This window comes from Leuciscus leuciscus (genome assembly GCF_965113295.1).
Source record: "Leuciscus leuciscus genome assembly, chromosome: 5".
Lineage (NCBI taxonomy): Eukaryota > Metazoa > Chordata > Actinopteri > Cypriniformes > Leuciscidae > Leuciscus > Leuciscus leuciscus.
Genome location: NC_138729.1, coordinates 28,268,937 through 28,281,630, shown reverse-complemented (window position 1 = coordinate 28,281,630; position 12,694 = coordinate 28,268,937). Strand labels below are relative to the sequence as shown.

The following is a 12,694-nucleotide window of genomic DNA, read 5'->3' as shown; positions in this document are numbered from 1 at the left end:
AGGACATTATTTTTCTTTTAATTTTAAACAGGATGTTCTAAATAACTGCATAACCAAACAAACAAGTTCCATGCAGTTTTATCAAATAATAAGACCGATAAGGTCTTTGCCCATTTACATGCAGTGGCTTTGGGTGAACATGGGGACCTCTTGGCAAAAGAAAACAGTTGCAGCTTGCACAACAAATTAAACAGAACTAACAAGCATTTGCATTATGTTTCTTCAAGTATCTTTTTCCCCCTCAAACAAATAGGCCTACATGTGTACATATATAAATTGGTAAATATTTGAATAGGTTATATTATCTTGTTCACCATTAATTCTCCTTTGTTCATTTTTATTTTTCCTGCTTATATAAATACTTTGGCAATACAATGTACAATTTGCCAATAGAGCTCATTTGAATTGAACAACAATAATAAAAATATTGTAATATTCTCAAGGTATTCTCATTATTATCTTTGTTTACGAGACAAATAGCCTACAACCCCTCTTACTTTATTGCTGCCTTTATTTGACTAGTTTTCATAAGGTCGGTTTTCTTTGTCTCATAAAATTAGTAATTATAATAGAGGGTATTTATGTCAAAGATTGAATAATTCAAGTAGGACGACTGACTCAATCCAGTTTCTGATTTCCTCTGGTGTTGTTGTGATTGGTCGGTGAACCGTGCGCGTAACCCTGCCCACTGGACCGGAACTAGCGGTGCACTTGACAAATAGCCCTCATTTAATCTTAACAATGGCTATAGCGCGCGTTGCGACTGAATATGTGTTTTCTGATTTTTTATTGAACGAGCAGAGTGAATCTAAGTATAAAGGCGTGCGGCTGGAACTGGCCATAGATAAACTGGTCAGTTTTATCGCGGTTGGGCTTCCTTTGTTACTCATCTCACTCGCCTTTGCGCAAGAAGTCTCTGTGGGTCAGTAAAAACATTTTATCACAGCTAAGTTACCGGGATTTGCGCAAAACGTCAATAAGGTTTACTTTGAAACGTCCGATAGAGGTAGAGTGGTTTGAACTTATGGAGATAAACAGGTTCAAACTCAAAAACATGAAGCCTTTAACGTTACCTTTAATGACGGATTTGTACAGAATGGCTGCTTGTTGAAAGACTGGCTAAATCGAGTATAACTTTAGGCTATAACGAAATATTATTAAACATTCCCCAGAAACAACGAAGGACGTATTTTCACACAACTTATTGTCGATTACGTTACTTGAACAAAGACCAGAGCATTGCCATTGCGGGTTTGTGTGTAAATCCAGAATGGGCGGATATGCGCGTTAACAAAACATGAGATGAATGTAGCGTTTTATAAGCATGCGAACTGTTATCGTATTTTGTAGTGTAAATGCACTTAATTAGTTTTAAATAATTATTGGGGCCAGTCGTTTTCCACTCACATTGTGACCGTTGTTTATTTTCTTATTTCAGTCACTGCTATCGAGGGCTTGTTATCTGTCTCAGTAAAAGAGAGGCGGGGGCAGAAGTAGCCTAGCATCAATCACACAATCACAACCAAACCAGACTATTCTGCTTAGTAGAGTTATGTCTTCCTAAGACAAACTCTAGCAATCAAACTAATATCTATTTTATCTCTTGATTGTTGGTTGTTGCAACACATGTAGCCATACAATATTTCATTGTTGTCATTGGAAGGTCTGTCTTAGACTATTTATGGAAAAAAATAAAACAACCAATCATTATTCCATCAGTAGTTCCAGACTTTACTCCTTAGACTTTTGATGTAAAAAGCTGTGCTCTTTTTGATATGCAGTGGATTAATATCATTTATATTCCAGGTGGTGTAATTGCCACAATGAGGATTGTAATACTTTGACTTGTCAAAGGGATAGTTTTAAAAAAAATCCCTCATAAGATTCCAAAAGTGACTTTATTTCTTCTGTGGAACGCAAAAGACCCCTTTTCTCTCTCTCTCCATACAATGGAAGTCAGTGGCCTCCAATATTGTTTGGTTACCAACATTATTCAAAATATCATCTTTTGTGTTCTGTAAATGATGACAGAATTTTCTTTGTTGGGTGAATTATTAAAAGCTACATCTCTTTAAGAATCATTCCAAAATGTTGATGGAATCAACAGACATTCTAGAAACATCTACTTCACATTATGTACATTAGTAATCTGTAATGAACAGAAGTTGGTTGTTTTGAAAGAGATGTATACATAGATACAATTATCACAAAGCAGAACAACATAATGCACTTACTTAAATACCATGTTTAATCAGAAATATTGTTTGCTCATAACAAAGATGCAAAAACACTATTCTATGTAAGTAGCATATTTGAGGATTTTTTTTTTTTTTAGATAAGATTAATCAAATTTTCATCAAATAGCTCTTTCAGTCTCTTGAGGTAAGAAAATGACATGTTCGTGTGTAATTCCTCTAGGTACTCAGATCACATGTTTTCCACCCACTAACTTCACAATGAGACAGGCTGCGTATGTGGACTCCTTTTGCTGGGCCGCAGTAGAGCATCACCCTACAGACAATGGGGCTGATAGCGCCCCCCTTCATCTACACAAGGTAATGTATATAGGTCTACTGTATATTCAATGTACTTGATCATGACATTAGCAACAGTGTCATATCAAAATAGGTTCCTTGTTGCTTGTGTTTGTCTTATAGTCTTATACTGTCTTTGTCTTCAGTTCTTTCCTTATATCCTTCTGCTGGTCGCGGTCCTCCTGTATATTCCTGCTCTCGTCTGGCGTTTCACGGCTATCCCTTCCCTATCCTCTGACCTCAGTTTTATCATGGAGGAACTTGACCGTTGCTACAACCGTGCCATCCGCCTGGCCAAGAGCCTTACAATCAAACAAGACAAAGACATTGCAGAAGACCCACACAGGTGTAGTGCGGTGAACATTTTCAAAACTCCAGCTATTACCTGAAGTTTACATTTCCAGTTGTGACAAATACAGTTTTTGATTCTCCCAGGGTGGGTATCTGAGAGCTGCCTCTTAAACGGCCTAATTCATCATCAACACTGCACAAGTGTACATTAAAAAACAGAGACTTGTATTTGAATATATTTTAAAATGTCATTTATTCGTGTGATGGCAAAGATGAGTTTTCAGCAGCCATTTTTCAATTAAATTCTCATTGTTTGTATAGCGCTTTTCACAATACATATCGTTTCAAAGCAGCTTTACAGAAACTGCATCTGTCTACATTAACATTTAGAGGGAGAGGTGACCGTGTCCAAGTATTGTATTTCAGAAATGTACATAAACAAATCATGCAGTTAGTTAATATGTATTCATTTTAGGCAGAAACAGTGAGCTCATTGAAGTAATTATTACAAGTTGTGAACATAATGATTACAATATATTCATGGATTTCATCAGGTCCCTTTCCACAGGTGTATTAATCAAGCACAATGCAGTCTGCATTCATAATCTAGGTGCTTGATTTTATACACCTGTGGAAAGGGACCTGATGAAACCCATGAATAGAGATGTGGCAGTGGTGGATGTTGATTCAGAGTTTGCGTCGTCTGAAGTCCTCGCAGGCGTAGCCGTCATCTGTTCACAGGTGTTGGGGCATCTGAAATCTTCATAAGAGGCTGGATCCGAACTGGATCTGATGTACTCTCTAGTTACCCAGAAGAACAGAAAAGCAAATGGAAAATAATTAGCGGAGCTGCTGTTAATAACAATAAGTAAAGATAATCATGTGCATTTGATCTGATATAACTGGAGTACAAGGTTATAAGGGGCATTATGTGAATGTTTGGCTAAAGAGATGTGTCTTTAGTCTAGATTTAAACTGGGAGAGTGTGCCTGAGCCCTGAACATCATCAGGAAGTCTATTCCAGAGTTTAGGAGCCAAATGCGAAAATAATAAAATAATAAATAATAAAAAATGCGGTCTTTTAGTGGACTTAGATGTTCTAGGTACTACCAAAAGTCCATAGTTTTGTGACCTTAAATAATGTGAAGGATTGTAGGGCGATAGAAGTTCGGTTAAATACACAAGAGCTAAACCATTTAGGGCCTTAGTAGCAATACTTACGGAACTTTAAAGGTAACCAGTGTAGAGATGATAAAATTGGGGTTATGATCACATTTTCTTGACCTGGTAAGAACTCTAGCAGCTGCATTTTGGACTAACTGTAGCTTGTTTATTGAGGATGAAGGACAATCACCCAATGCATTACAGTAATCCAGTCTAGAGGTCATGAATGCATGAAACTAACTTTTCTGCATCAGAAACAGAGCATGTTCCGTAGCTTAGCGATGTTTGAGGTGGAAGAAGGCTGTTTTTGTAACATATGAAATATATTTTTCGAGAGACAAGTTGCTGTCTAATATAACACCCAAGTCTTTTACTGTAGAGGGTGAAGTAACAGTACATCTTTCCAAGAGATTCTGTGTACAGGTTTTTGGTCCAGTAAGTAATACTTCAGTCTTTTCTGAACTTAATAGAAGAAAATTAAAGGTCAACCAATATTTTATATATTTAACACACTCTGTCAATTTGGGTAATTTAGAGATTTCATCTGATCATGATACTCCAATGTTCACAGTCACATGGTCCTTCAGAAATCATTCTAATATGCTGATTTGGTGCTCCAAAAACATCTCTTTTTATTATTATCAACAACAGTGGTCTAAAAATTGCAGGTACCCTCAGAGGGATCTTTTTTTGTTGTAGAAAGTAGAAAGTTTCAAAAGAACAGAATTTATTTGAAATAGAAATCTTTGATCAATTTAATGCGTCCTTACTGATTAAAAGTATTATTATTTTTTCATTTCATTTTTCTGACCCCGTACTTTTAACGGTAGTGTATTTTAAAAATCAGTGACAAAGAAAGTATTTTGAGGCATCAATTAAATTCACTAATCATCTTACCTTTTATTATTTTAGTTAATTTCTTGTATTAATGCTTGTGAACAACTGACATCTTTGCTATTTAATCTTCCTATCTATTTCCTTTCCTTCCTCAATCATATCCCGAAACTATAAATCTATAATATTCTGATTCTACTGATCTTAACCGTAATCTTAAAATCTCTCTCTCTCTCTCTTTCTCACTCACTCACTCACTCTCAGTGGTCTGGAATTGACTGAAGCTTGCTTTAAGTACCCTCTGGTAGAGCAGTACTTAAAGACAAAACTCTCATCATGGGCTTTGGCTGCAAAATATCTACTTTGTCGGGTTTTAACATTCCTCACTTTACTGCTGGCCTGCTCTTATCTGACCTACTACATCCTTTGGGTTTCACCCAGTGATCAGTTCTCCTGTAACCTGCGCAGAGGTGTGTGCTAGATAGTGTGCTTGTTTAAATTTCCACACACGTGATACACTTCAAGAATGAATATAAAAATATGAGGGTGATGGTGTGTGTGTCTAATCATTTTATGATGTTTGTTCTCTGAATTGTGTTTGTGTCTGTGTGTGTGTGTGTGTGTGTGTGTGTGTCTCCAGGTATATTAGTAAACGAGAGTGTGGTGCCAGATGCAGTTCAGTGTAAGCTGGTGGCAGTGGGTGTTTTTCGTCTCCTAAGTTGCATGAATCTGGTGGTGTATTTAATGTTAGTACCGGCTGTGGTTTACGCTGCCTTCCAACCTGCTCGCCAGCACCAGCGCGCTCAGTTCCTCCGTCCATACCACCTACTTCCTGCTTTCGGACACGTGCTGGATTTGCAGCCTACCGCCCGGCGCTATGATGACCTCAGCATCTACCTGCTGTTCTTGGAGGAAAACTTGAGTGAGCTTAAGAGCTACAAATGTTTGCAGGTTTGTACATTTGTGCATTTGAATTTGATTTCTTTGTCAGTTTTTTTTAAATACAGTGTTATGTCTGGTGAAAATGCACTAATATCTCATTCTCAGATCTGGATGCTGGTGCCAGTGAGTGAAGACTTTAATACATTTGTTTGTGATGTGTGTACACAGGTTTTAGAGCTGCTATCGGAAGGAGGGGAAGCCCCGTTTGACACCATGTGTCTCCTCAGGACTCTAGGACAAGTGAGGACTGACATGGTGGACAGAAAACAAGCCCAAACTGTCAACGGAAATGCAGAGAAAGAAATCTCTGAAATAAAGGGTGAGTGTGACATCAGGATGACACACAGTGTAACTTAAGTCACAGTTACCTGCTGTAACATCCTGGTTTTAATAAATGGTCAACTCCTCCACTGATGATTCAGTTTGTTTATTAACTCACAATTCTGTAGATTCATCACAAAGCAACACACCATAAACCACTCTAAGAGCTAGAAAAGAATGTGTTGTGTTTTCTTCTCAACTAATCTGCCATTTTGTATAATTTATTGATGATATGATGTTGGTTTATTAAAATAAATAAATGTGAATCCACTGAACAGCTTTGAACAAAAGCTTGAGTATGAGATTGGATGTGACATATTTCTGAGGTGAAGAGAATGAACACCTCTATCCATGTTATGTTCTCTTTGTCGGAAAGTAGAAAAAGATAAAGCACCCATGTAAAACACCAACTGTTGCTAAAGCAGCTTGAATGAATGTGTTTTTTGTCTCTAGATGTCTCTTCTGTTCTGCTGGATGATGGAGTAAGCTGCAGTTGTGTGAAAGATGTAAGACACAGGGTGGTCTAATATATCACACTAATAGTACACATGTATGTAAGCATCTATAATCATCAGGTAAATCTGTTTTCAAAAGCTGTACTGCTGACATAAACTGTTAAAGTCAGTCAAATCACATTGCAAAAAATGACTTTACATTTAAATTGAATGTGAAGGTAATATTATATAATGCTTGAATATTACACTTGATAATTTACCAACTGCAAAACTGAGCTGCATGTTTTCTATGCTTTACATGAACAGAAATTGGATGAATGTTTTTTATTACTTCATCAAGTTATTATTAATTAAGTTGTTGAAATGTTAAGCCCATGTTGAATGCAATGTTACAAATATTCTCGGGTATCCTTTGTAGGTATTGTTGCAACAATTAAATAATTAATCGAAATTAATAAATAAGATGTTACTGATGTCAAAATACTAACAGCTAACCTCTGCCAATGTTGCTTCTTGGTATCAAACACATTTAAGCAATTCCCCCTTTCATACAAATCATTTGTATAACTCTGAATGTTTTAAAGTGAAGTTTGCTCAAACATGCAAATTTGTGCATCATACATTTAAAAACATTTTTTTTTAAATGACTGCAAGTGTATAATGTGACTAAAAATCCATCAAAGCCATCTCTTTATTAAAACCATTTTATTGCTATCTATCTAACATGAATCATGTTCTTGCAAAGTGAAGAAAATGGGTTTGTGTCCCTGAGGCAACATCATAAAAACAGGGTTAAGCTAGAAGTGATGTATTCATTTAATATATAAATGATGTCTTATGATGCGTGCTAACCAAGGGTTTGGCTGTTTAATTTAGGGAGATGGACTTAACACCTTTATTTCAAGAGGTAATAACGCGCCATGTTATAACCCACTGCCTACGTAAAAGCAATAATCAAATAAACAAACTATAATGTATTATATATGTAATATAAATTATATTTTACTATTTTAAATATTTTTAGACATTTATTTGATATGGACTTATTGTTTTATATATTGTGCAGATGTGTTTGTTATTTTGTAGCTCTTATTGTAATTGTTTTCATGCCTCCTTACCTTAAATCCTTCAGATATGTTAAAATTGCATTTTTTTTATGTTTTCAGAGGTGAGCACTTCAAACACTGTCAAAAAAAGTTGTTGTAAATAAATTAATCTCTTTAAATGAACATTGGTGTTTGCTTATAGCCATAACCGTAAGAAGGTGATTTTTGGTGGACTGTAGAAACGTGTTGTAATGTAAAATAAAAAGCACCCCCATAAAACTGTATTTTCCTCTCTGTTAGCTTGAATCCATTTAGCTTTGGCACGTTCACTACATGTTGACAATCACTATACTTTAAAAACAGCTTTATTATAAGATAACCTTAAAAAGGGCTGAAAGTCATTAAGTACAGCACTAATGTCATATTAACACTAAACTAGCTTAGTAGCTTCACTTTCTCATTTAATGCTAAATGTTCAAAATAATAAAACATTCTAAAAATTTAGCAATTTTATGAAAAAAAAGAGGCAGACACATCACATGTACTGTAGATGGAGTCTCATAAAAAGCTGTTTTTGCTAAGTAATAGTAGATTTTTCCATGTACATTTTGTGGCTGAAACCGCTATCTACAATTTTTAACTTGAGTGGAATGTCTTTTAACATTAAGAAAGTTTGTGGTGGTTTGCTATAAATTCTTTCAAAAACTCAGGCCATTGACTAATCACACTTCTTCATTGCTAAAAAACGTCACAGTGAGGATGTCACAAACATTACTAATGACTAATGAGACATCTGATCCCATTTTCTCGAGAATGAGATACCTAGAGATATTCTGCTGTTTCACTCAAATGATCTTTACACAGAAAAGCCACCATCTGTCACCTTAGCAGATCCATGATCAGGCCATTCTGTGTAAACTTCTGTCTGCAACACTTATTAACAATTAACCAATACCCACTTGAGACTGACAACACATGCTACTAGACCTGCGTGAGCACCTGAATGTGTTTGTCTTCCATGAGCGTAATATCACTCAGGAGTACATGTGAATTGGTTGGGCAAACACAGCTAATGTTGCATGTGTAATTGGACAGTCCCTTAAAAGTGTTAAAGTGTGTTTGCGCACAGGATTAGTTTTCCGCTGATTCAGGCAAAGACTGCATAACCTGTCTAAACGTAAGTATAAAAGTGAGAAGGACTCGCTGTTCGTCCCAAGCAATCTCTCCTCTACCATCTCTACCTTTCCTTGTCCTCTGCTTCAAGAACAGGTAAGTGACCAGCAGGATGGTAAATCAACAGAAAATGCTATTGTAACTGGTGTACTGTTGATGCTACTTTGTGCATGTAGATGTATGTTTGTTTTATCAGTAAAAGAGCATACATCTGTTTTTCTGTCAGCGTGACCATGGCAGTGTGGCTCCAGGCTGGTGCTCTGTTGTTCCTGTTGGCCGTCTCCAGTGTGAACGCTAACGCAGGGGCGCCGCAGCACCTGTGTGGATCTCATCTGGTCGATGCCCTCTACCTGGTCTGTGGTCCAACAGGCTTTTTCTACAACCCCAAGAGAGATGTTGACTCTCTTATGGGTAAGAAAGACTATGTTTCTGGTAAAGGAGCTTTGAAAAGTAGTGCTGTTCACTACTCTGGATAAGAATGATAAAATGATAAGAAAGTAATAATACTCTGGATATTGCAAAGATATACGACCTATACTGTAAGTAATGTATTTAATTTTGGAAGTGTACCTCAGCCGACATTGCACGGTGGGGCCAATTTAGGCACGAGATGTATAGGCTCTACATGGGTTTGTCTGCGGGCTCCTTGTCAGCCCTATCCGAATTAGTGTATATCATGCCATTAGTCTATTATGCACCTTTGAAATGCAAATACATAGCATGAATAAGACAGAGAAATAATACTGATTAAAGCTGGTTTTCATAATAATAATGTAAGCTATTTAATTAAATGACCTGCAGAAAGGTGACAGAGAACCTGAAAATGAATTTTACCCCATATCAGAGGGTGATGTCTAAAGTAATGACAAAAAAAGTAAAGTAAAGTAAAGACTGGAAGACAAATAATGAAATGTACACTACTGTTCAAAATGTTGGGGTTGGAAAGATTTTTTTAATGTATTTGAAAGAAGGCTGAATTTATTTGATAAAAAAATACAGTAAAAATAATAATAATTGTGAAATATTATCACATTAAAATAACTGTTTTCTGTTTTATTATATATAAAATGTAATTTATCCCATGGCAAAGCTGAATTTTTCTGCTCAAAAAACATTAATTATTATCAGGATTCTTTGTAACATTATAGTTTTTACTGTCATTTTTCATCAATTATATGCATACATGCTGCTAAATAAAAGTATACATTTCTTAAACAAAATTAAATGGTAGTGAAGCATAAAATATATATAATGTGTAAAACAACTTAAGTGTGTAAAATAGGCTTCACGGTATCTCATCAAGGCTAGGCATATTATGGCGGTAATTCAGAATTATTTTAACCCCCGGTGTCAATGAATAAATGTTTGATCTGATTGTCTGAATTTTTCTTCATCCAAATGAATGGCGAACTACAAAGAATCAACTTCAAAATAAGAATTGGCTCAGTTGTACACTAATATTAGGCTAGACTAATGTCAAGTTTTTCCCTATTGTTGTATTTTTCCCCAGGTTTCCTTCCTCCTAAATATGCCCAGGAAACTGAGGTGGCTGACTTTGCATTTAAAGATCATGCCGAGGTGATAAGGAAGAGAGGCATTGTGGAGCAGTGCTGCCACAAACCCTGCAGCATCATTGAGCTGCAGAATTACTGTAATTAAAGAACCTACATGTCCTGTGACTGTGGTTGTAGCTGTCAATGACTTCACCACCTGTTTGCACACAGGCATCAGCCTTAATGCTCTTGATTGGTTTTTCATAGAAAATAAAATTTTATCAAATGAATGCAGGAGTTTTTGTTTTAATTTAAAATTCCAATCATTTAAAGGTGCTGTATGTAATTACGCTAAGGCACGATACAAGACAAACCGTACCAAGTGTGAAAACACCCAAACATTCTAAGTGGAAAATTTTAATTATAAGTGGACAGCAAATTGTAGGCTGCAATGTTTCATATTTCCTGAATGCAAGGTTTATTTTATTAAGTTTTGGGGAAAATACGTACGTTATGAAATTCTAAAGGTGTCAAAAGGTATCAACAACAAATAGTTGCCTATACTATACACTTGCCACTTTTTAAGACACACACTTAATTCTGACTATAAAGGTTCATAACTATGTGATGATTATTATTATTAAATTATTAATATAGTTATTAATATTATTATTATTAATATACTTATTAAATATAGGTAGTGCTAAAAGGACATTGGGAGATAATCAGAGAAGTTCATGTTTTCAATATTAGTACAGTAGGTGTCAAAATTCAAAATATACAATGGTATTATTGGAAAGATAGCTGTTTATAAATACACTATTTTGGGGATTTCGTTTTGAAAAAACGTAATACTTTTATTCAACAAGGATGCAAAAAATCGTCCATAAGTGACAGTAAAGACATTTATAATATAACAAAAGTTTAAAAAAATATCTCCAGATACAGCCTTGACAAAACTCTCCACACCTTTCTCTTTCTCGTCCTCCTCGTCCACTACATCTTACAGATACTCTTCCTCTCCTCATTGATTCCATCTATTGTTCGTAATATCAACATTCAATCGAATCGTCATGAGCAAAGGAATAAAATGAATTTTGTTTAGAAACTTTGAGCAGTTGGTGGTGCTAGAGGATTTGAGATACAGACTCCATCAATTTGCTGTGGTTAATGTTGAGACTGTCTTCAGTCTGTGTAAATGAATTTCATAACTTTCCCGCTAGCGGTTCTATTGGCTGTCATAGACTCAAGAGTGAAGAAAAATGAATACTAACAGAGGAGGTGCCTCGAACCTAGTGGTGCTTGGCTCCTAATAATACACTGAATTGTGAAGCAATTAGTTATATATTTTGTTACATATGAATAGTTCACATAGGTAACATTTTGCTAATTATATCATGCAACAATCTTGTTTTTCCCTCCATTGAATGAAACATACTGAATTACAAAAAAACGGTTTGAATATCCGTGACATTCCTGTCAAAAAGCACAAATAGGCAAAGCATTTCTTAGCCTGTCATTTTGATCAACTTCAACAATTACAGTATTAAAATATACAAAAATGACCACACAATAGGCCTATTAGAAAAGTATTGCTAGTGTAAATCTATAATGATTATATTTTAGTTATATATTTTCCCAGAGATATGTTTTGGCCACATTTGTAACTTATATAGACCTACAGAAAGAACAAACATACACATTACTAGGGGTGGCCATTACTAAGAAAATTGTATTTCACAGTATCAGTCATTTTATTTCATTATAACGACAGTATAATAAATATCACAATATAGTTATTTTTGTTATTTAATCTTTGTTATTAAAAATAAGAACAAAAATGCAAGTTACAAATACAATATAAGAAAGATAGGCTACAAGTGAAATTGGGCTTTAAGTTTTTTAAGTACAGGTCTATTTAACAGTAGCATTCAATAGGCTAATACAGAAATTGAATAATGAAATATAAAAAACACTGCATAGCCTTTACATTCACAGTATGAATTAAATACACTGATTCATATTAAAGCTACTAAAGTTATTCAGTAAAAAGAAGTGAGTGATTTTCACATTTTATTTTGTTGCTTGAGGACCTGTTATGCAAAATTCACTTTTACATGATGTTTGAACATAAATGTGTGTTGGCAGCGTGTGTACACAACCACCCTATAATGGTAAAAATCGACCCACTCCTCTTTTTTTAATCCCCATTAATCATAAGCAGTGTCTCAGAGTTTGCAGATTCTAGCATATGTGTCACATTGCACAGTCCCCGCCACGACTACTGATGGTCGTATTAGCCATAGACATAATAAATACATAGACGCCCTATTGGCCGCTGGATCGTACGTCAACGGCGCCGCCATACTGCGGAGGGCAACTTTCCCATACCTCTCATAACGAGAATTGAGAAAAATGCCTATTTGAAGCTGCTTGGGGCT

At 35.5% G+C, this 12,694-nt stretch overlaps 2 protein-coding genes across 3 annotated transcripts; both read left to right on the top strand.

The window, feature by feature from the left end:
• Positions 1-689: 689 nt before the first annotated feature.
• panx1b (pannexin 1b) lies at positions 690-7,766 on the top strand. 2 transcript variants are annotated; one of them, XM_082169169.1, is made up of 7 exons: positions 690-922; positions 2,419-2,555; positions 2,681-2,880; positions 5,088-5,293; positions 5,464-5,774; positions 5,934-6,084; positions 6,540-7,766. In XM_082169169.1, the coding sequence occupies exons 1-7, from the start codon at positions 742-744 to the stop codon at positions 6,611-6,613; spliced, it is 1,260 nt and encodes a 419-aa protein (XP_082025295.1). In that variant the 5' UTR covers positions 690-741; the 3' UTR covers positions 6,614-7,766. The 2 variants fall into 2 exon arrangements, with proteins under 2 accessions (XP_082025295.1, XP_082025296.1); XM_082169170.1 differs by having other exon boundaries at positions 725-852.
• A 934-nt stretch (positions 7,767-8,700) lies between these two features.
• ins (preproinsulin) lies at positions 8,701-10,543 on the top strand. Its single transcript, XM_082169222.1, has 3 exons — positions 8,701-8,856; positions 8,987-9,171; positions 10,271-10,543. Exons 2-3 carry the CDS (start codon positions 8,994-8,996, stop codon positions 10,417-10,419), a joined length of 327 nt encoding a protein of 108 aa, XP_082025348.1. The 5' UTR covers positions 8,701-8,856; positions 8,987-8,993; the 3' UTR covers positions 10,420-10,543.
• Positions 10,544-12,694: the final 2,151 nt, after the last annotated feature.